Below are 24992 nucleotides of genomic sequence, written 5' to 3'. Positions count from 1 at the left end.
ATCTACCTAGACGCAACAACAAAAACGTGCTTGTTGCGTATAAACTATAATTTACTCGTCATAATATATAATTAAGTCTTGGGCCATATATACACAAAAATGGGAAATTGTGTTGCATCAGGGAAGAGTTAAATTACAATTCTTCCCTGGTTGCATCTTATGAACTACATGCCCGGTATGCTTTGTACTTTGTTCCTCTTCACCATTTTGTTACAACAATAAAGAAGAATATCAATGAAGAATTCGCAGAATTCGACAACAGTTAGCAATGAAAGACCAATATACAGCCCTAGAGTTCCTCCTACGTCACCGAAGAGGCTTTGCCACTGAAATTCAGAAAAATTGGTTATAAAGTAAATTACGTTGAAATATCGGATTATTTTATCACCGGGTCAATTTTCTCACTCAATCACGATTTTTCACAAAATAGGCCTATAGGATGATTGAAGTTAAAGGTTCAGAATTTTTGATCGATTTTTTTGTGATATTATGGACGTCCAAAAGGTCCTCGAAAGGAATACTAACTAGTATTACTGTACTTACTGTATAAGCAGGGAGTTTGGATATGGAGACGTACGAAAGATCCTCATAATACACGTTCAGACGAGCAAGATTTCTTCTGTTTACACATATTTCAAAAGTAATTATAGAAAAATAGTTATTATACAAATACAATTTATACATTGAAGACTGAATATCTCTAATTTTAAAAGGCGTCTGGCAAATCTGATCATTACAGTTAATAATGTGTAAAGCCGATTTCCATTAGGCGAATTTGTTCACACGAATCGAAAGCGTCATGCGTATTCATGTTTCCATCTTTAAAATCGTTCTCTACGCATGCGTATAAGCTGACGCTTTCTATTGGCGCGAAAACATTGCCTCTTTTTGAAACATGCTACTTACTGGGCCGTTTCGAGATCGTATAAATGTTCACTGTATCTTGCCTCAAGGACGTAAATACTGTCAAGCAAAGTTTTCTGGAAGATTAAAAATGTTATTGTAGGCCTAACTTATTTCGAAATCAGTTTATTAGGTATACTAGTCCATTCGTAATAATGTTATAATCTTATATTATTAAATCCTTGGCACGAGTTCTCAGTTCCTTCACCGTACCAGCAAACTTACCACATATCTATCAGAAGGCCAAAGTGATTGTGATACGGTCTTTTCATATGTAATTTCACTAAAAACAAAAAAAATAGAAATTATTCTTTTGCTACAAGAAGACGTCACAACATAATAGTCCATGACTTTCCACCAATACAATGGTTTTGTTTAATTTGTTACAACTTAACACAATAATTCACCATACATGTTACCAGTCCAGTCAAGAAGCGAATTTAGTTTCAGTTTTAGAAAGATACATTAACTTACCGACAAGCAACTGGACAATCACATTTTATTAAATATTGAGAATGAAGAAAATTCACAAATTGGCGGCAACGTTCTAATTGGTAAAAAAAAGTGTAGGCTTTAGAAATATAATATTTCACTGCAATTGCGGGTAAATTGAATCCAGTATGTTGTACGCCTTATATTAATGTTGTGATGCGTACTAATGGAATATGTTGAGCTTTTAGAAATAATGTTGCAATGATATAGGTATATGCAAATGTTTAGCTTTACTCACAAGATCTATTCACTCAGTTTAAAGGTACAAATAATGTACTTCTAAAATGAGTTAATAGATCTTGTAAGTAAAGGTAGGCTGGTTTAGCCTATGTACATGTGTATTCGTATTTTCATTGTCCACATCTGCGAATTATAGTCCCTTGAGTTTTCGCTTAATCAGTAAAATCACTTTTTGTAGTATAGCCTACTGATGTTAAATATTTATTTTGGCTATAAATAATGAATGAATGGATAAAAATTACGAAAAGAATTAAAGAAAGAATATTTTGTTCGCGCTAGCAGTGGCTTCAATGTTTGCTAATGTTGTGTGTTCATTTGGTTAAACTAGCCTTGTTCAAGATCCAGTAGTTGGCAACGCTGGGAACCATCATAACGCAATGTGTCCACACAGTCGCAAACTTCTAGTAACTTTAGTTGTAAACACGATTTTTGGCAAGCCTATTGAAAATAAAAAATGAAAATAATGATTGGGTTAATAGATACTAAATAGGTAAGAATTGATCATGACGTAGACCTACCATTAAAGCAATTATATGATAATGATGATAATATTTATATTTTTAACTTGGATCTGCTGATTAGGAATAATTTGAATACAGACCAATGTACAAACAGACAATACATGGAAACCTTTCAATTTTTAAATCAATTCATGGAGTAAAATAAACATGAATGACATCATTGTTATTTACAGTAGCTGTGTACACTGTGTCTCCCTTGTAAATCAAGTTCTTCACGGTTGCATTTTCACTTGTGCAGTTACCATACGGCTGGCCTTTCCGAATCAGTTCGTGCTGCAAATAAAAAATTGTCTAAATTTCAGAATATAAGTTTTGATTATAACGATCGTGAAAAAAACGACTGGATTCGACCGTTGTACAAATGGGATTAAAAAGGTACACCTCGCCTAAACTTACCCATCTAAACTAAACTAAACTGATAGAGCTATCAAAAACATAGGACTGTAGCAGCCATGTTAATTGATTGTGCGCGTGCCAATACTTTGCAGCAATCAACGAAGCAAAGCAAGTACATATGTCAAATGTCGTCAAAAATCAAGAGCTTCTTCATGACATGAAGAAAACATCGGTCAATGATGAGAAAGATGATGTTTACCTTTTTTATGCCTAATGAAGTAGCTCTGCCTGGTGAGACGGTAATGGCATTTTCTTCTGGAAACGGTGTTTCAAACTGATTATGCACCGACACTTTGATGCCACTCTCTTGTCCGAAGACACTAACATATTCATGTTGTTCTGTGTACAGCGTTAGCTTTAAACCTTTATTACCAAAACGTAAATAGGTGAAAAAAGATTCAAACTACGAATCGAATAATGCTATGTTAGTTTGTATTTTGAAATACTTCGGCTCTTTCTCAAATCTTTTTTAGGATTCTTATAATCGGTTACCAACTTACCTTTTTCGGCACCTGGTTGTGATACATCGTGTTTTGTTGCATTTTCCTTCTTATGACTGTTAAATGTGTAGCAGTTACCGTATTTGTCATGTTGAAATAAGTGAAAATCCCTGAAATCAAATAAGCTTAAATTCATTTGTGACACCTAACTGAATGAAAAAAAAAACGTGTGCAGGTAAGGACTGTCTATTCCCACTTCTATTTTTGTTTCCGATTTTTCCTGTAGGCATCTACAGTAGTTGCTTTGCTATTTTGGTCATACTTTCCATTTAAATGATATGTTATATATTCTAAATTGAGAGATGAAAAACAAAACATAAACAGAAATAATTTGAGGATTTGTTTATATTTGTTTTATATTAACAAACACTACTGTAGGTGTTATCATTAATAAAACTGTAAATCCATTTTCACGTACTTTTCAATATCACACTTCGTACCAGCATAAGTACACTGTAAAATCATCTGCTGAGCCTGATGTCCTAGTTCCAATAATTCTTCTTCGGTAAGTTTTAGAACATTCTGTAGGTCGCTATAGTCTGCCGTGCTACTGAAGACAAGGAATCTAATCCAGTCTGGTGGAAACTCTCCTGAAACTCTCTCAAAGCCCCAATCTTTGAAGTATTCCTTAAATAATTTTACTGCTGTCTCAAGCACATATGTATCAGAACCTATGTCTAATTTGTCTGCGTATTGGAAATACCAGTCATCTGTCCAATTTGAAGGATCGTGTGTTTGATAAAGAATTCCTATATAAAAAAACAATACTAATTACATAAAATAACAAATATAGGCATATTAACTTAAATCTGTCTTATCTGCATCATTTATCAAACACGTTGTCACAACTGCCGAATAGACTTGTTAGTCACTTTATTGGGAACGTGTTGACTGATTAGTTTATTGAGGTTTAGTTTACTCGGAGCGAGTTGGTTTAGAGCCGAGTTAGATTAGGGCCGTTTAGGGACAAGTTTAAAGACCAAAGTTGTTTAAAAACACGTCTACACTCACTTTTTTCATTACAAAACATTTCATCAGAGCCATCGCCGCATTCGTCTAATCCGTTACAATCAGCGTAAATGTTAACACATTTCTTGTTATTACAAAGAAATCTTGAGCAATTACCTAAAATTAAATGAAGCATAATGTTGAGAGTAGGCCTATATAGCACTAAAACAAACATTTTTTGTCTTTACATGCTAAACACAGTCCTAGGACACACAGGCTAACAGATTATAAATAACCTACATGAACGTTCATCGCTATAATCATAACAGTCTTCTATATCGTTACAAAGGTTAGCCTTGACAATACACTGCTTATTATCACACTGGAATTCAGACTCTTCAGTGCAACCTGTAAAGAGAAAGACATTCTTCTTAAAAGTTGTTACTTTAATTTTATACTTTGTAATTTATTTGAAAACAAATATTACTTAAGTAGGCTAACTTAAACCATCAAAGCAATTGAAGATTATTCTTTATAGAAAATATTTGAAATTGTGTGTAGGCCTATTGGTTAGAAATGAGTCGGTGACAATTATTGATATTGATCAATGAATTAAAATTAAAATAACTGTAGGCCTACTTTGAAATTCTGTACATCCTTCTTCATCACTGTTATCACCACATTGGTTTTTATAATCGCACGTTTCCTCTTTTAGTATTTGTTTACCATTCGTGCACGTAAATACACAAACTATGTCTGAAGACTCGTCCCTGCAGTCTGCGCAGTCACAAAACCCGTCGCACTTATAATCATTCGGGATGCAAATGATATCTCCACATGTAAATTCTTCCTTCTCATTACATTGTCCTGCTACAAAAACAACGAGTATCAATTTGTACTAGATTGACAGTGACATTTTATCTAGGCCTACCACTTACACCTCCTGTCCCAAGAACCATTCTTCCTATACAAGCAGGTCCTTGGATATTTTGAGGATGCATAACATTAATAGGCCTACCAAAAATGTAAAGTAGAGCGTTTAGATTGTATGGCTATGGTTTTGGTGCTTGTATACAAAAGCGCTATCGCTATTAATAAATATCGATATTTTGAACATACTCAAATTACCAAGACAACATTTTATTACATCACCTGGACAATTTGCTTCGTCAGCATAATTCGCACAATGTTTAATACCATCACATTTTAGATTGTCACTAATGCAATACTTAGTCCCATATTTTTCAACAAATTCAGTTTCAAAAGACGCCTCTACCCCGCTTTTACATGAAAATTCATCGTCCTTGCACTTAACTGAAATAAATGCATAAAGTTTGCTTTTAACTAATCGAATATATTCGCGTAAATGTTATGAACTCTTATCGTAGATCGCAAAACATGATAATGAATTCGCATAATCCAGCGCATGGGAACTTTTCAATTTTGATAGTAATTCTAGTCCAACTCATACTTTGGGCTATGACTATAGGCGTGATTCTAATAGATGGTTGATAAGTACGCATGCGCGAATAGTTTATGTCTGACAGGATTCAGTGCGCATGCACAATACCTCGTACGGTAAGAAATGGTTTTTTTTTTTCTCTTTTTTGTGGCATTAACCACTACTTTTATTAATTTAATTTTGAAATGATAAATACAATGATTTTATACTTCTTCCTAATATATATTCCATTGTTATTCTGATTTTAAGGAGTAATATGTTAAGGAAGTTGGGTAATTTAATTTTCTTTAACTTAATGTTACTCACTGTCATTCGCTGTACAAACTTCGTCTTCTCCGTCGTAACAATCTACATTTCTATCACACCATCTGTCTTCGCTAATACAATAACCGGATTCTCCTCCAATTTGACACCTCTTATACCCAGATCGACACGGAACTAATGCTAAATAAATATAATAATGATTAGTAATGAAATATTATGTCGGTCAATACTCTTTTCTGACGACAAGTACAAAACAATGATACTCAGCTAAATGCATTCGTCGTACTTTATTTAGACACACTGTCTTTTTAAAAGCAAGACGCATTTACCGGAATTCGCAGTGGACCACGAATACAATCTTACACTTTATGCATTACGTCATTCACTAATAATTACTCATGCATAACGGATTGTAACTAGCGCAATCACAGAAAGACAGCAATGGTGGTGTTAAAAATTATTACTAAATTATCAATAATACTCGTGCGTTCCATCATTTTACGGGTGGATAAAAATTCCAATACTTACCTTCAGGTAGACAGTAGTTTTGTTCATCTGACTTATCACCACAATCATCAATACCGTTGCACACCCTGTAATCTTTAACACACTTGTTGTTGTCGCAATGAAAATCTCCAGCCTTACACGGAGCTGCAGAAACAAATGTGAATACATATTTAGGCCTACATACACCCATTGATGTTTTTTTTCAGATAGAGAAGCAAAGATAAAGCGTTAGGTTTGGGGAAAAAAGTCTTACCATAGAGATGTTTTCGCTCTGACTAAACAATTATTAGGTCCTTAATGGTAAAATGGAACAGGGCCATTTGGAAGTGTGAAATAGTATTGATAGAATTGAATGTAGACACTGATCTGACCTACAAAAGCACTTCTTTTCAAAGTTTTGAGAAGTCCATTGAAGAAACTATTATCACGTTGATATATGATATATTAAACGTTAAGCTCTGTCTACACTAGAGAGTGCAGTGGAGTTGTGGCTTGGTGGTTATGATACTTGGCTACCACTCCAAGGTTCCTGGGTTCAAGTCCTGTCACATGTCAGGATTTTTTCTAAGGACAAAATTACAACTCTACTCCCAAAGACTTGTAATAAAGACTTTGTTTATGTAGAGCATCTTGTGTAGGCCTACCTATATGTTTGTCTTGTGAACTTCTGAGGGCCCTTAATGATCAGCAATTGCTGGATGGATCACCCTCATTAAATATGGTATAAAAAAATAAAGAAACTATCAAACTAGTTTGTGTAAAAAAAAGTGTGATGGTACTGATATGACATCATCGGGTCCATATATGGTCCCATAAAGACAGAGCTGACAAAACAAAACATTGACGCAAAATACTAATAAAAAATGTTTTACCGTAATATTGTAAACGATTTGTGTAGTTTTCAATGGACGATAGTATCTCATACTCATGACGTAACGCCAAAACAGACCGGCGAACTTGATTTGTATTGCACAAGGTAACGGCGGGAAATTGCAAGGGTCTGGCATCTGAGTTTTCAACGACGTACTGACAAAAATAAATAAAAGCAAAGCAAGAAATATTCGTTTTATTAATTAATTACTGAACGAATAAAATCAAAACAAGAAATACTTCAAGAAATTCATTTCTTTTCTAATATAAATTTGCGTAATTAATAATTTGATTTAATCTTTTATAAAGAATTGCTATTTCAGTTCTACAAAAATGGAAATAAGTCAAACGTTACTGTTAAAGCCCTGCAAATGTATGAATTTGATGTTAGGCCTAAATGTAGAAGTTACTATAGGCCTATTATAAAGGAATATCGGGTCATTATTCAATTGACCACAAAAGGGCCGTATGAATGCAGTTCCTTGGGCTCTGTCTACACTATCAAACTACTTAGACAACCAAAATAATGTGATGTGTCCACTATGGTAGAGATATGACATCATCGTGTCTATACATGGGCACATCAATTTTTTTTTTCACAAAAATTGATGGTGCAGACAGAGCTTTAAATGTACAAAAGTGTAAACCTCGATTTTGTATGTATAGCCCTTGAGTGAAGTTAAACTATACACCTTTTGAATTCGACTTACTTTGATAGAAACTTCAAACTTGAAGTATGTATCGATGAGGACATAGGCCTGCCAAGTGAACGCTCCTAGAGAAGCAACATACAAACAACTCCAGAAGATCTTTCCAAAATACGATTTTGACGCTACTATCCGTGGTATACCATGTGAAGAAGTGTTTTCTCCAAACTTTCGACTTATTCCAAGTACAGAGTCCTCTTCTTGAGCCATATTTTCTTAGGCCAATTTCAATGTTGATTTCGTTTCTTAATTGGCCCTAGCTGTGTCAACCAATGCATCTACCCGTCTCTTAATAATGCGTGGACGTACAATTCGTAAAGTTACGAAAATATATAGATATCACAGACAATATTCGTTTTTCCCGCGTAGGTCGTGATACTTTTTTCGTAAACAGAAAGGCAAAATAAAAATGGAAACCTGTTATGTTTTATAATAAATTACTAGTCTCCGATAGAACGATGCTTGTTATCTGCAAAAAACTTTAAAATGAGCGTCTTCCAGATTATTGTAACATTATTTAAGAAGATATTTATTCGAAATCCGATCGATATTTCTAATCATTTGAGAATTTCCTAAGCCTAACATTTGCCAGTTAATTAGAAGACATATTCATTGTTCATCACACTTTCTTACAATATGTAAATGTGATTATAACTCTATCTCTGGTTTTACTAAATACTTTACAGCAACAACGCAATTTAAAATACGAATACTATACGAGTACTTGTATTGTATATTGCGATTATGATTGTAGACACTACGGTATAATGATATGCAAGAAAGTACGCGCAACGCACAAGTGACCAATCACATAGGTAGATTCACATTCACCGTTAATCATGCTTCCGCGCGCTGATCATGACCAAGCCAATCAAATAACGTGTTCGGTCTGTTGATATTACCCTTTTAACAGTTGATATTAATGTTTCTCGTATGTAATTGTTGTTACCTTCGCCCAAAATGGCGAGAGGTTATGTGGTCGATCACGTGTGTGCATTTGTTTGTTCGTTTCTTTCTATTTGTTAGGAAGATTAGTCAAAAGGTTATAAATACATAAAATGTTAAAGGATGGTTTCATAGCTGTATGGAAACATACATTTCCATATGCCTAGGCTAGGCGAGGTTTGCACTCTCGAAGTGCCTTTCTAGTTTATATTAAAACTTATATTGAAAGAACAAAATGTGAAGAGTAAAAGTAATTTTATACATAGAAAGAAGTCTATATTATATTAAATACACAAAATACAGCATTTCAATTACAACATGTTTGTTTATTTACATTTTCATCTAAATACACAATAAATGTTTGTCTGACAAATATAATTCATAATTTAGTAAAAGAAAAATCAATAATTTTGGAAGAGGGAGTAAACACCAATTGATGTAACTGTATCTTCAGCAGACGACATGACTTGCTTAGGACATTTTGATTGGTTCCATGTTCCATAGTTGCTGTTGCTGTTGGTGACTAGCTGCCTTCAATTGTTGCCATGTCTTTCGGTTAGCTCTCAAGGCCATCTATAATGAAAAAGAATTTCGAAAATAAATTTGATTAAAATGATCGATTTTTTTTTTCCATTTCTAAGTTCAAACAATAAAATAGTACTAGTCGTCCTCATTTTACACATTTGTCAATAATAAACATTTTTGGTGACAATGCATATTTTTACTATGATCCTATATTACATATCGACTTTTTTTTAAATTATAGCTACTATTTAAGGATGCAAAGAGATGCTACTAAAATTATAGTATATATTGTACTTGATTAAATTGGAATGTAACCTGTATTATTCTATATTATGAAAGGTTTTTTTTTGATCATGTAAACATATTTTAATTGAACGTACTAATCCTAACTAGCTACAGTATAAATCACACAAACAACGATAAAACAAGGTAATATAATAATAAGGTCTATAGAATATCCATTAGATTAACCCAAAAGGAATTTTAAACAATTTTGTATTAATGTGAAGAAAAAAACTAATATGTACAAAGTTACAATTATTGGATTTTGTTTTTCTATCTTATTCAGATATTTATCGATCTTTAAATTATTGACATTTTGATGTAGAAGGCAATTACTTGTACCGAATTTAGAAGTTATCTCTTCAAACGTTTCTTTATCACTCATCTTGTGTTTTCAACAACAATCTTCCATTATTGCCATAGATTTTGTTTGTAACAGAATTATTGAGATGTGTCGTCTTTCTAAGATATCGCATTCTTAAAAGCCATAATACATAACGCGTCAATTTTTTTAAATAGTTGATGCGTTTCCATGGATACGGTTGTGGGCGTCCAATTACGAGAACTTATTAGTAATCGTTGTATCAAGCAGCGCAGTAGCAACAAAATGAACAAATTGCGACGATCAACACACATCAAGCGTACGTGTACATTAATACAAAATGCTATTATACTATTGACTTTGAGGTTTGCTAATTTGATTAGGGAATTCATAATTATGTATTGGATAGGCCCACTTAATCAACGCCACTTATGTGAGATTAAGACAAATTGGCCAATGTACTGATGGTACGGTAGCAGATCAATACGATAGCGTGTCTTTGCTAGCCTAATGCTTTAAAACTAAGCAATTTACTGTGTCCTGAAAAACACTGTTTCTAACTGCACTGCAACAGCCCGCGTAATTTTTTTTCCAGGACGAACGTGGGCAGAAATCATGAATAATTCATGATTAATTATGACATAATAGAGAACGCGCCAACAGCCATTGACTAGAAAATTAATAGAGGGCACTATATTGTATTAAACTACGTATGCACACTAGAAAGTTTTGAAAGTTTATATGCTAATGCATACATCGTTTGATTTTTGGTAGGTCTCTAAAATTTAGGCTAATTTATTTATTAAGATAATAAGTTATCATCAGGACTTAAAAACACAAGTAAATCTTATTATGAATAGTAAGCTTAACAATTAGAATAGGCTTACTATTCAATTCAACTTTATTTCAGACAAAATGTCCATATGAATCATATAAATACAATTTTTAAAAAAGAAAAAGAAATGCAAAGCATTATGTAACAACCGTCATGGGAAGAGGACCATGAATATGATATGTTGACATATAGTGCCTCTCTCCACTTAAAATACATCTTGGGATATAACAATACATATTCATAAAATGTGTAGTATAAATAAATAAAGAAAAATAATGCTAAATAATAATAAAACTAAAACGTTATTTAGTATTGCAGAATTGCGTATTTAAAAAAAAATAAAAAACATGCATCGATTGATTTTTTAATTTACAATTTGTAAATAGTTCAAGACAAACAGGTAGGTTGATATAAGGCATAATAACCTCTACAATCTAAATTAACTATGCAAAAAAAGACCTGTACAAATTCCAGTATACAGTCTAAAATTGATATCAAGCACAATAAATCATTGTACTAAATACACTTCAAAGTGGACAAAAGTACTCTTTTCTTTGATTATATTGTGTTGTATTTAATAATGATTTCTATTACTTGATCGTCACAAGATTGACTATTCTATTGACGTGCTATTTTTAATTGCCGAACAAATTGTGTACTTTAGTCATCTCCATGTTCCTTTACTATGAAATATACACACATAAATATACCGCATCCTTCCCTAAAAGAAAGTACTTATAAACTATGTGGCAATTTATTAAATTTAATTTGGTATACAGTGTTTAAAGTTCTATAAAAGAGGAAAATATATTGTGCTAGTTCATAGAACAAGGCCATATGCATGGCTGCAGTCGCGTGCTCAAGTTTACCGACCAACCGACCGACATAGTGAGCTGTAAAATTCCCTAAAATAAAAGTTGGTGTGTATAAATTACATAATCTAATAATGTAAATCTACTGTGTTAAGCCTACTCTTCTTGTCTATAAGACTGAAGTTATATACAAGAAAATAGGAAATATGAATTTTCCATGCGGTTGCATCAAAGAAACTACAACTCGGGTGAGTTCTGTACTTTGTTCCTCTTCACCATTTTGTTACAACAATAAAGAAGAATATCAATGAAGAATTCGCAAAATTCGACAACAGTTAGCAATGAAAGACCAATATACAGCCCCAGAGTTCCTCCTACGTCACCGAAGAGGCTTTGCCACTGAAATTCAGAATACAATAAGCTATCAACGTAGGCTGTATTTTTACATAGAAACTTTAAATGTTTCATACACTTCACCCGACCCCAACTATCAATGGAAGTACTATCTCAATTTCCAGGGATCTAGAAATAGATGTTTGTGTATTTTGCCATTTTGTGATATATGCAAACGTCGAAAGACCGACTAGATTTGACTGTGTATACTTACTGTATAAGCTGGTACTTCAGATATGGAGACGTACGATAGATCCTCATAATACACGTTCAGACGAGCAAGATTTCGTCTGTTTACACACATTTAAAAAATAATTATAATAAATAGTTACCGTATTATACAAAAAAGGCTACAAAAATTGTTTTTCAGAGATAATCAAATCATTACAACAATTGCATAACAATGCCTCTTTTTTAAACATGCTACTTACTGTGCCGTTTCAAGATCGTATACATGTTCACTGTATCTTGGATCAAGGACGTAAATGCTGTCAAGCAAAGTTTTCTAGATGATTTAAAATGTTATAGTAACTCAGTAATCAGCATTAGTTATAGTCCATTCGTAATAATGTTTTATTCTATACTGTATTATTAAATACTTCGCACGAAGAACCACCAGCAAACCTACCACATATCTGTCAGAAGGCCAAAGTGATTGTGATACGGTCTTTTCATGTGTAATTCCACTAAAAATAACAAAAATAGGAATTATTAGAGGACCTCACCTACATAATATGCCATACGTTTCAGTACAATGATATTGTTTAATTTGTGATAACTATAATTCAATTCAACATAGTGTTATCACCAGAGGCGAGTTTAACTTACCGACAAGCAACTGGGCAATCACATTGCATCACATATTGAGAATGAAGATAATTCACAAATTGGCGGCAGCGTTCTATTGGTAAAACAAAATGTATAGACCTTAAAAATATAATATTTTACTGCAAATAAAAAGGAAAATAGCGCGTTTGGATCCAGTATTCATATTGTATATCAATGTTTTAATAGGTAATAATGGAATATGTTGAGATTTTGAAAAATAGCAATTAGGCCTAAAATGTGCTTACTCCTCGGCTAACGGAATGAGTGTTTATGAATGAAGTATTATTGTTATTAATGCACATGTGTATTTGCATCTTACAAATACTTTTTCTGCGGATTCTAGTTCAAACAGTTCGATGAACTCAAGGAACTATAGAATTCGTCGCATAAAGTGATTTGGAATCTGAATAATGAGTACTTTCGATTCAAACGAATACTCTCTTAGTGGAAAACAGGCTTTAAGGTGTTAATTATTGTTTAAACTAGCCTTGTTCAAGATCCAGTAGTTGGCAACGCCGGGAACCATTATAACGCAATGTGTCCACACAGTCGCAAACTTCTAGTAACTTTAGTTGTAAACACGATTTTTGGCAAGCCTATAGAAAATCAATTAAAATTAAGGTAATGATGTAATCATGTTGGTTTTGTATGAAGAAGATGGTGATAACGATGACTATACACATATTAATACAAATTGTGACGTATGCCTACCATTTACAGCAATTATAAAAATAAGTATATTATTTTTAACAAAGATATATGCTGCTTAGGCCTGTTATAACAGTAGAGTTCAGGAAAGACAACTAAACGATGTAAATGCTGCAGCGCATGTTATGGTTAATTTCCAGTTTTAAAAATCATTTAATGGCGTTCAAAAGGTGTGCTTTAGAATAAACATGAATGATATAGTTATATTTACAGTAGCTGTGTACACTGTGTCTCCCTTGTAAATCAAGTTCTTCACTCTTGCATCTTCACCTATACAGTTACCATATGGCTGGCCTTTCCGAATCAGTTCGTGCTGTAAACAAAAATATTGTTTGACTTTCTGTAGAACTTGGAAGGTAATTTGAAAAAAGGTGTATCAATCTTAATATTATAAGGAGCTACAGAAGATCTAGAACCTAAGGTTACATAAGTCGTTTTAATTCACTGTGCGCATGCGGGGACGTTGGGGCTCGCTTCCTCGCTCTTTTCTTGACAGTCATGTTTTTCAGTCACGATTTTAGGTAGTATGTCCTATGTTGTCCAAATGGTATGAAGAAAAACATTCTGCCACGGATGAGAAAGATGATGTTTACCCTTTTGATGCCTAATGACGTAGCTCTGCCTGGTGAGACGGTGATGGCATTTTCTTCTGGAAACGGTGTTTCAAATTGATTATGCACCAACACTTTGATGCCACTATCTTGTCCGAAGATACTAACATATTCATGTTGTTCTGTGTACAGCGTTAGCCATAAACCTTTATCATCAAACAGTAAATAGGTATTAAATAAAATGAATGAATAAGGATATCGATCACAAAATACCCAACATAAACGCACGTAATATATTCAAATTACGAATAGAATCTAAATGTTTTGTTCGTTATAATTATACATACACTTTGGATCTTTTTTAAATCCTTTGAAACAATTCTTATAATCGGATAATCAACTAACCCTTTTCGGCACCTGGTTGTGTTACATTGTGAACTATCGCATTTTCAACCTTCTGACTATTAAATGTATAGCAGTTACCGTATTTGTCATGTTGAAATAGATGAAAATCCCTGAAATCAAATAAGGAATTCATTTGCGATCAGGCCTGTCACTACTAGTCACAACAAATATATTGCTTTGTGTTTTGTGGAATTAATCTATTTATATGTAAACCACAGTCTAGTTTCACCAACATTTTTTGTTTAAGATTTTCACTGTAATGTCATGTTTGAACATTTTATTGTCTTTTAAATTGTTTTCTATTTAAATTTGATAAACTGTGTACAGGCTTTGATTTTGTTGGTTATCATTTCCATTTACATAATATTTTAGAAATGAAAAATGAAAAAAATAAAACCGAAACACAAACTTGTTTATATTTATTTTTTATAATTATTTTTAAATATTTCAGTTTCGTCAAAAACTGGGTGTTTTTGTAAGTATCACGTACTTTTCAATATCACATTTCGTACCACCATAAGTACACTGTAAAATCATCTGCTGAGCCTGATGTCCTAGTTCCAATAATTCTTCTTGGGTAAGTTTTAGAACATTCTGTAGATCGCTATAGTCTGCCGTGCTACTGAAGACAAGGAACTTAATCCAGTCTGGTGGAAACTCTCCTGAAACTCGCTCAAATCCCCAATTTTTAAAGTTTTGTTTAAACAATTTTACTGCTGTAGTTATATCAAAACCTATGTCTAATTTGTCTACGTATTGCAAAAACCAGTCATCCGTCCAGTTTGAAGGATCGTGTGTTTGATAATGAATTCCTACAAAAAAATTACTTAAGTTATAGGCCTAATACATATATAATAATATAAATATATAAATTTAAATCTAACATCACTTGCCGAATTGTCAATACCTTGATACAACTGCCGAAAATAATTTTATTTGCTTCAAAATCTTAATTAATCACTTCATTAAGACAGAATAGTTTGTGGCCAATTTGACTTGGGGGCCGAGTTGACAAGGGGTCGAGTTGGCTTGAGAAGTGTTAATTTGAGACCGAGACTTGGAGCCGAGTTGATAAGAGCCGAGTTGGTTTAGGGCCGAGTTTGACCAAATTGGTGTAGAAAGACTACACAAACCTGTATCATTACAGAACATTTCATCAGAGCCATCCCCGCATTCGTCTAATCCGTTACAATCAGCGTAAATGTTAACACATTTCTTGTTATTACAAAGAAATCTTGAGCAATTACCTAAAATCAAATGAAGCATAATGTTGAGAGTAAATACCAATGAAACAAACACATTTGTCATTACATGTTTAACACAGTCATAGGACACACAGGCTAACAGATTAAAAATAACTTACATGAACGTTCATCACTATAATCATAACAGTCTTCTATATCGTTACAAATGTAAGCCTTGTCAATACACTGCTTATTATCACACTGAAATTCAAACTCTTCATTGCAACCTGTAAGGAGAAAAAAAGTAACACTTCTTAAAAGCCATTACTTTAATTTATACTTATGTCATTTATTTGAAAACAAATATTACCTAAGTAGGCTAACTTAAACTTTCAAAAGAAATTGAAGATCAACATATAGGGAAAAATTAAATGTATAGGATAATTGATAATGTGTGTATTGCTTAGAATTGTGTCGGTGATAGTGGTAGATCTATGAAGATCTACCAGTCATTCTTTGAATCAATCAATAGATTCATTCATTAATGTATTTTGTATCAGTCTGTAAATAAATGTTTAATAAAAGTAAAATTACTGTACTTTGAAAATTCGTACAACCCTCTTCATCGCTGTTATCACCGCATTGGTTTTTATAATCGCACGTTTCCTCTTTTGGAATATGTTTACCATTCGTGCACGTAAATACACAAACTATGTCTGAAGACTCGTCCCTGCAGTCTGCGCAGTCACAAAACCCGTCGCACTTATAATCATTCGGGATGCAAATGATGTTTCCACATGTAAATTCATTCTCATTACATTGTCCTGCTACAAAAACAACGAGTATCAATTTGTACTAGATTGGCAGTGACATTTTATCTAGGCCTACCACTTACAGCTCTTGTCCCAAGAACAATTTTTCCTATACCAGGAGGTCCTGGGTTATGTTGAGGATGCATAAATTATACATCAATAGGCCTACCAAAAATGTAAAGTAGAGCGTTTATATTGTATGGTTATGGTTTTGGTGCATTTATACAAGCGCTATTAATAAATACCGATATTTTGAACATACACAAATTACATCACCTGGACAATTTGCTTCGTCAGCATCATTCGCACAATGTCTAATACCATCACATTTTAGCTTGGCACTAATGCAATACTTAGTCCCATATTTTTCAACAAATTCAGTTTCAAAAGACGCCTCTACCCCGCTTTTACATGAAAATTCGTCCTCCTTGCACTTAACTGAAATATATACATTATAAGCCTGTTTTTAACTGGCCGAATCATCAATGAACTCTCAGTGGTTAGTTGGCAATTGTAAGTACATATCAATACGTATAGACCTAATACTTTCCTCAATAGGTAACCATGCTTATAAATGGCAATTTAACAGACAAGCAGCTGCTTATTGAAATAGTTTTTTATTATAATATGTATTGCTGTTTGAATTTTTGTTTTCTCCCTTAAACTGAAATAGCTTTGGTATGTCCGATTCTACTCACTGTCATCTGCTGAACATTCTTCGTCTTCTCCATCGTAACAATCTCTATATTTCTGTCACACCATCTGTCTTCGCTAATACAATAACCGGATTCTCCTCCCATTTGACACCTCCTGTACCCAGATCGACACGGAACTGTATATAAAACAATCCAAAATATATTTATGCAAAATAAAAATAATAATGATTGGTAATAATTATTACTTTAAATTTTAAATATATGCCTAATACCCACGCGTTCCATCATTTTACAAACTTACTTACCTTTGCCCGTTTATGCATTACGTCATTCATTAATTACTCATGCATAACGGATTGTAACTAGCGCCATTACAGAAAGACAAAAATGGCGGTGGTGATAATTATTACTAAATTATCAATAATACTCGTGTGTTCCATCATTTTACGGGTGGATAAAAATTCCAATACTTACTAGCAGGTAGACAGTCTTGTTCATCTGACTTATCACCACAATCATCAATACCATTGCACACCCTGTAGTCTTTAACACACTTATTGTTGTCGCAATGAAAATCATCATCCTTACATGGAGCTGCGGAAGCATTTATAATATAAAATGCTGTAAATCTATTGAATACATCTGTACATACCAAATAAACTGTCAAAAGAACGATAGGAAAGCAAAAGAACCATTCAGGTAGCCTACAGAATGGACAGAGACAGGGCTAGGTAGCCTACAGAATGGACAGAGACAGGGCTAGGTAGCCTACAGAATGGACAGAGACAGGGCTAGGTAGCCTACAGAATGGACAGAGACAGGGCTAGGTAGCCTACAGAATGGACAGAAACAGGGCTAGGTAGCCTACAGAATGGACAGAGACAGGGCTAGGTAGCCTACAGAATGGACAGAGACAGGGCTAGGTAGCCTACAGAATGGACAGAGACAGGGCTAGGTAGCCTACAGAATGGACAGAGTCAAAGAGAAGCAGAATTAGAGGACAGAATTAGTGCAGACCATATTATTTAAGGAGAGATAAATGCAGATAAAAAACCTTTTTGACCATCATTTTAAAAACGCCGAAATAAGCTTTGCATGGTCACAAACCGGTATATTGCATTCATTGTAATTCTCTCATCTCTCCCACTACGACCCCCTTATCTTGCACTACGGTATGCCTACATATCAGGGAAATCTTCTGACGACGCAACATTATTAACTAAAACATTATTACCATAATATAGCAAACTATGTGTGTAGTCTTCAATGGACAATAGTATCTCATACTCATGACGTAACGCCAAAACAGACCGGCGAACTTGATTCGTATTGCATAAGGTAACGGCGGGAAATTGCAAGGGTCTGGCGTCTGAGTTTTCAACGACGTACTGACAAAAATAAATAAAAGCAAAGCAAGAAATATTCGTTTTATTAATTTTTTATAATATAATTATTATTTTCATTATGCCTAATTTTCGGTAATTGCTATATTAGTTTAAACAAAAATGGAAATACTGTAAGTCAAAAGTTACAATTTAATTCCTAATCACTTTTAACGAGGCCTTTTGACTTAATTATTAGTAAAAAGATTAATATTTTGGCACATATGGTGTTTCATACGTATACTACTTGAGCTTTTATTTCAGACAAACATCAAAAAATCTCGAAATAACTACAGACTTGGGACAAGTCTACGATTGGCCGTGTGGATGTGATTTCTAAATTAGTTATAAAAATATAAACATTCTTTGATTGGAATGATTTGTGTAGCCATCAGTAAGCTTGTTTTCTTAAATTTTCTTTGTAAAATTAAATGATAGATACATTCTTAACTTACTTTGATAGAAACTTCAAACTTGAAGTATGTATCGATGAGGACATAGGCCTGCAAAGAGAACGCCATTAGAGAAGCAACATACAAACAACTCCAGAAGATCTTTCCAAAATACGATTTTGACGCTACTATCCGTGGTATACCATGTGAAGAAGTGTTTTCTCCGAAATTTCGACTTATTCCAAGTACAGTTTCCTCTTCTTCTTGAGACATGTTCTCAATGACAACATCAAATCGTTTCCTAATATTCTTGCATCAATCTTGATCTTGGATAAGTTTCTGAGTCCGACATTGTTTACTCACGACGACAATGCAGTGTTAGTTGGTGATAGAATGAGCGTGTTTCGGTTATTGTAACATTAATTAGGACGATATTCATTCGAAATCCGATCGATTTTTCCATTTAAGTAGTCTAAAGCCTATATTTGGCTATCAATATGTAATTATTCATATATGTTTCCTATAAAAATGTACTTTCTTTATTTGATTGACAATAAAATACCTAAATGAAAAGACGATTCTGGTTTTAACAATAATTAACGTAATAATGTTTTCAATTTACTGCAAGGTAATTTAAATGTCGATGTTCGAATACTTGTTATATTTTTTTCTCAGTGCATAGTCGTTGATATTTAGGTCAAAATGATTTCTAAAGTAGGACGCAACGCATATACACGCAAGCGAGAGATCACATGAGTTGTTGTTATTACTTGCGTTGTGCGTATGTAGGTCATTTGCGTAATAGTGGAAACCACGCCTACTATTTATTTACTCAATTGTTTTGTCAATCCGCGCATGGGAAATAATATAATTTTATGAAGGTTTTCCTTTTTTATTCATAATGAGTAAATTATGTAAATGAATATCGTGCTACAATCTTTATTTATTCTATTAATCATAGCTAATAAATAACCACACACTAACAGTAAGCTGGTTAAAATGTAAATCCAACTGTGCATTATTTTAAAACCTTTCAAAAACATGCATTATTTATTTATTAGTTTATTTATTTGTGTTTTATATTTTGAATAAACATATAAATAGCTTTATCTAGGCTTATACAGAAGTGTACATAATTTCACAACATCCATTATTTATTTATTTATTTATTATTTATTTGTGTTTTATATTTTGAATAGACATATAACTAGATTTACAAGTCCAAGAAATGGAAAATATTAATGTATATAGCATCTTTCTAAATAATCATATCACTGTCAAGCTCAATCAATTACAATCATATAATATCAAAAAAGTATAAAGTACTTTGCTTTGCTCGACACGCCGCCGTTTTACAAAATTATGGCTGTTTCCATTTAATTAGTTTATACATACTACATGGACTACCTTCTATTTATAGTTACCAACAGGTCCAACACCAATCATTTACCAGGACATATGATGCCATTAGAGAGGTTTCGCAATCTTACGAATACGATAACGAAATACGATACGTCACGCACACGTATTCGTTTTCGTAAGCCATAAAAAATCTGTTTCGCATGGCAACGAAATATTGAGGCGCGTCCAAAATATGACTGTGGTAAATTTGAGCGAAGCGCAGGTGCTTGGCCGGCTGCCTAGGCCTAGCGTAACATCAAAGCGAGTGAGGACTTTAAAAAGTGCTATTTATCAAATTGACAAGGCATTTTAGTAAATTACTTTAGTAAATTACATTCAATAAATCTATAATTATATTATAATCATGAATCATTCCTGATTCAAATGCAAAATGTGCAAAATAGATCAAAAACTATACTCGTTTTGTAGTTACGAATATGATTGGTGATATTCGTCAACACGAATACGCTTTACGAATATGAAATGGGGATCAGCTCAAAAGTTTCACAAATGTATGACGTATCCGTTTTCGTTATCGTATTCGTAAGGTTGCGAAACCTCCCTACTACCTTGAAATCTACCTAGACGCAACAACAAAAACGTGCTTGTTGCGTATAAACTATAATTTACTCGTCATAATATATAATTAAGTCTTGGGCCATATATACATAAAAATGGGAAATTGTGTTGCATCAGGGAAGAGTTAAATTACAATTTTTCCCTGGTTGCATCTTATAAACTACATGCCCGGTATGCTTTGTACTTTGTTCCTCTTCATCATTTTGTTACAACAATAAAGACAAATATCAATGAAGAATTCGCAGAATTCGACAACAGTTAGCAATGAAAGACCAATATACAGCCCTAGAGTTCCTCCTACGTCACCGAAGAGGCTTTGCCACTGAAATTCAGAATAATTGGTTATAAAGTACATTACGTTGAAATATCGGATTATTTTATCAACGGGTCAATTTTCTCACTCAATCTCGATTTTTCACAAAATAGGCCAATGGGATGATTGAAGTTAAAGGTTCAGAATTTTTGATCGATTTTTTTGTGATATTATGGACGTCCAAAAGGTCCTTGAAAGTAATACTAAATAGACGTGTCTGTGTATACTTACTGTATAAGCAGGGAGTTCGGATATGGAGACGTACGAAAGATCCTCATAATACACGTTCAGACGAGCAAGATTTCTTCTGTTTACACACATTTCAAAAGTAATTATAGAAAAATAGTTATTATACAAATACAATTTATACATTGAAGACTGAATATTTCTAATTTTAAAAGGCGTCTGGCAAATCTGATCATTACAGTTAATAATGTGTAAAGCCGATTTCCATTAGGCGAATTTGTTCACACGAATCGAAAGCGTCATGCGTATTCATGTTTCCATCTTTAAAATCGGTCTCTACGCATGCGTATAAGCTGACGCTTTCTATTGGCGCGAAAACATTGCCTCTTTTTGAAACATGCTACTTACTGGGCCGTTTCGAGATCGTATAAATGTTCACTGTATCTTGGCTCAAGGACGTAAATACTGTCAAGCAAAGTTTTCTGGAAGATTAAAAATGTTATTGTAACTTATTTCGAAATCAGTTTATTAGGTATAGTCCATTCGTAATAATGTTATAATCTTATATTATTAAATCCTTGGCACGAGTTCTCAGTTCCTTCACCGTACCAGCAAACTTACCACATATCTATCAGAAGGCCAAAGTGATTGTGATACGGTCTTTTCATATGTAATTTCACTAAAAACAAAAAAAAATAGAAATTATTCTTTTGCTACAAGAAGACGTCACAACATAATAGTCCATGACTTTCCACCAATACAATGGTTTTGTTTAATTTGTTACAACTTAACACAATAATTCACCATACATGTTACCAGTCCAGTCAAGAAGCGAATTTAGTTTCAGTTTTAGAAAGATACATTAACTTACCGACAAGCAACTGGACAATCACATTTTATTAAATATTGAGAATGAAGAAAATTCACAAATTGGCGGCAACGTTCTAATTGGTAAAAAAAAAAAGTATAGGCTTTAGAAATATAATATTTCACTGCAATTACGGGTAAATTGAATCTAGTATGTTGTACGCCTTATATTAATGTTGTGATGCGTACTAATGGAATATGTTGAGCTTTTAGAAATAATGTTGCAATGATATAGGTCTATACAAATGTTTAGCTTTACTCACAAGATCTATTCACTCAGTTTAAAGGTACAAATAATGTACTTCTAAAATGAGTGAATAGATCTTGTAGGTAAAGCTAGGCTGGTTTAGCCTATGTACATATGTGTATTCGTATTTTCATTGTCCACATATGCGAATTATAGTCCCTTGAGTTTTCGCTTAATCAGTAAAATCACTTTTTGTAGTATAGCCTACATGTTAAATATTTATTTTGGCTGAATAAAAATTACGAAAAGAATTGAAGAATGAATTTTTTTTTTCGCGCCAGCAGTGGCTTCAATGTTTGCTAATGTTGTGTGTTCATTTGGTTAAACTAGCCTTGTTCAAGATCCAGTAGTTGGCAACGCTGGGAACCATTATAACGCAATGTGTCCACACAGTCGCAAACTTCTAGTAACTTTAGTTGTAAACACGATTTTTGGCAAGCCTATAGAAGATAAAAAATGAAATAATGATTGGGTTAATAGATACTAAATAGGAAAGAATTGATCATGACGTAGACCTACCATTACAGCAATTATATGATAATGATGATAATATTTATATTTTTAACATGGATCTGCTGATTAGGAATAATTTGAATACAGAGCAATGTCCAAACAGACAATACATGGAAACCTTTCAATTTTTAAATCAATTCATGGAGTAAAATAAACATGAATGACATCATTGTTATTTACAGTAGCTGTGTACACTGTGTCTCCCTTGTAAATAAAGTTCTTCACTGTTGCATTTTCACTTGTACAGTTACCATACGGCTGGCCTTTCCGAATCAGTTCGTGCTGCAAATAAAACATTGTATACATTTCAGAATATACGTTTCGATTAAAACGATCGTGATATGGGGAACTATTGATTTTCAAAAACCTAAGACATAAGGAACTAGTTACTTTGCAACCAACGAAGCAAAGCAAGCGTAGATCATGTCAAAGAGCTTCTTCATCAATTGCATTGAAAACATCTCTCAATGATAAGAAAAATGATTGCATTGACGTTTACCTTTTTTATGCCTAATGACGTAGCTCTGCCTGGTGAGACGGTAATGGCATTTTCTTCTGGAAACGGTGTTTCAAACTGATTATGCACCGACACTTTGATGCCACTCTCTTGTCCAAAGATACTAACGTACTCATGTTGTTCTGTGTACAGCGTTAGCTTTAAACCTTGATTAACAAAATGTAAATATAGGTAAAAAGATATTCAAATTACGAATCGAATATAATGCTATGTTTGTTTATATTTTGAAATACTTCGGATCTTTCTCAAATCTGTGTTTGGATTCTTACAATCGGTTACCAACTTACCTTTTTCGGCACCTGGTTGTGATACATCGTATTTTGTCGCATTTTCCTTCTTATGACTGTTAAATGTGTAGCAGTTACCGTATTTGTCATGTTGAAATAGGTGAAAATCCCTGAAACCAAATAAGCTTAAATTAATTTGTGACACCTAACTGAATGAAAAAAAACGTGTGCAGGTAAGGACGGTCTATTCCCACTTCCATTTTTGTTTCCGATTTTTCCTGTGGGCATCTACAGTAGTTGCTTTGCTATTTTGGTCATACTTTTCATTTAAATGATTCTAACTTGAAAGATGGAAAATAAAACAGAAACAGAGATAATTTAGGATTTGTTTTATATTAACTATTTAATATTATCCTAAATAAAACTGTCAAACCATTTTCACGTACTTTTCAATATCACACTTCGTACCAGCATAAACACACTGTAAAATCATCTGGTGAGCCTGATGTCCTAGTTCCGATAATTCCTCTTGGGTAAGTTTTAGAACATTCTGTAGATCGCTGTAGTCTGCCGTGCTACTGAAGACAAGGAATCTAATCCAGTCAGGTGGAAACTCTCCTGAAACTCTCTCAAATCCCCAATCTTTAAAGTACTCCTTAAATAATTTTACTGCTGTCTCAAGCAGAAACGTATCAGAACTTATGTCTAATTTGTCTGCGTATTGGAAATACCAGTCATCTGTCCAATTTGAAGGATCGTGTGTTTGATAATTACTTCCTATAAAAAAACAATACTAATTACATAACATAATAAACATAGGCATATTAACTTAAATCTATCTTATCTGCATCATTTGTCAACGCTGTGATTCAACACGTTGTCACAACTGTTGAATAGTGTTTAATAGTTTGCTTCAAACAGTATTGTTACTGTTACTTTATTAGGAACTAGTTGACTGATTGGGTAATGGGGCCACTCTAACTTGGAGTTGAGTTGACTTGAGACGAGTTGATTTGAAGATGGACTTACGGGGCTGAAACTACTTGGGCCGAGTTGGTTTAGAGCCCAGTTAGATTAGGGCTGTTGAGGGAGGAGTTTGATTACCAAATTTGTTTAGAAACACTTCTACAGTCACCTGTGTCATTACAAAACATTTCATCAGAGCCATCCCCGCATTCGTCTAATCCGTTACAATCAGCGTAGATGTTAACACATTTATCGTTATTACAAGGAAATCTTGAGCAATTACCTAAAACCAAATGAAGCATAATGTTGAGAAAAAATAAATGAAACAAACACA

At 33.4% G+C, this 24992-nt stretch overlaps 1 protein-coding gene and 2 long non-coding RNA genes across 3 annotated transcripts; all 3 read right to left on the bottom strand.

Annotated features, from left to right (window-relative positions):
- Positions 1-2389: 2389 nt before the first annotated feature.
- Positions 2390-3099, bottom strand: LOC140056811 (uncharacterized). The gene is made up of 3 exons (XR_011846829.1): positions 3053-3099; positions 2752-2915; positions 2390-2429 (listed from the first exon to the last, which is right to left on the bottom strand). It is a non-coding gene; the product is annotated as an uncharacterized lncRNA (long non-coding RNA).
- Positions 3100-20982: 17883 nt separating this feature from the next.
- LOC140057157 (epithelial sodium channel subunit alpha-like) lies at positions 20983-24185 on the bottom strand. The gene is made up of 6 exons (XM_072102711.1): positions 24139-24185; positions 23753-23862; positions 23448-23611; positions 23129-23230; positions 21367-21549; positions 20983-21144 (listed from the first exon to the last, which is right to left on the bottom strand). Exons 1-6 carry the CDS (start codon positions 24183-24185, stop codon positions 20983-20985), a joined length of 768 nt encoding a protein of 255 aa, XP_071958812.1.
- LOC140056809 (uncharacterized) lies at positions 21732-22860 on the bottom strand. The gene is made up of 4 exons (XR_011846827.1): positions 22767-22860; positions 22193-22265; positions 21943-22000; positions 21732-21803 (listed from the first exon to the last, which is right to left on the bottom strand). It is a non-coding gene; the product is annotated as an uncharacterized lncRNA (long non-coding RNA).
- Positions 24186-24992: the final 807 nt, after the last annotated feature.

Source organism: Antedon mediterranea, chromosome 8, assembly GCF_964355755.1.
Source record: "Antedon mediterranea chromosome 8, ecAntMedi1.1, whole genome shotgun sequence".
NCBI lineage: Eukaryota > Metazoa > Echinodermata > Crinoidea > Comatulida > Antedonidae > Antedon > Antedon mediterranea.
This window is presented reverse-complemented; position numbering and strand designations above follow the sequence as displayed.

What these genes read in the sequence shown, in the direction of transcription:
- LOC140057157 (XM_072102711.1), bottom strand. Translation starts at nt 24,185, where the DNA reads ATGATTTTACAGTGTGTTTATGCTGGTACGAAGTGTGATATTGAAAA. An exon ending in CGTCATTAGGCATAAAAAAG is followed by an intron (nt 23,231 to 23,447) that starts GTAAACGTCAAT and finishes TTTTATTTGCAG; the next exon opens with CACGAACTGATTCGGAAAGG. An exon ending in CCGAACTCCCTGCTTATACA is followed by an intron (nt 21,145 to 21,366) that starts GTAAGTATACAC and finishes TCTGAATTTCAG; the next exon opens with TGGCAAAGCCTCTTCGGTGA.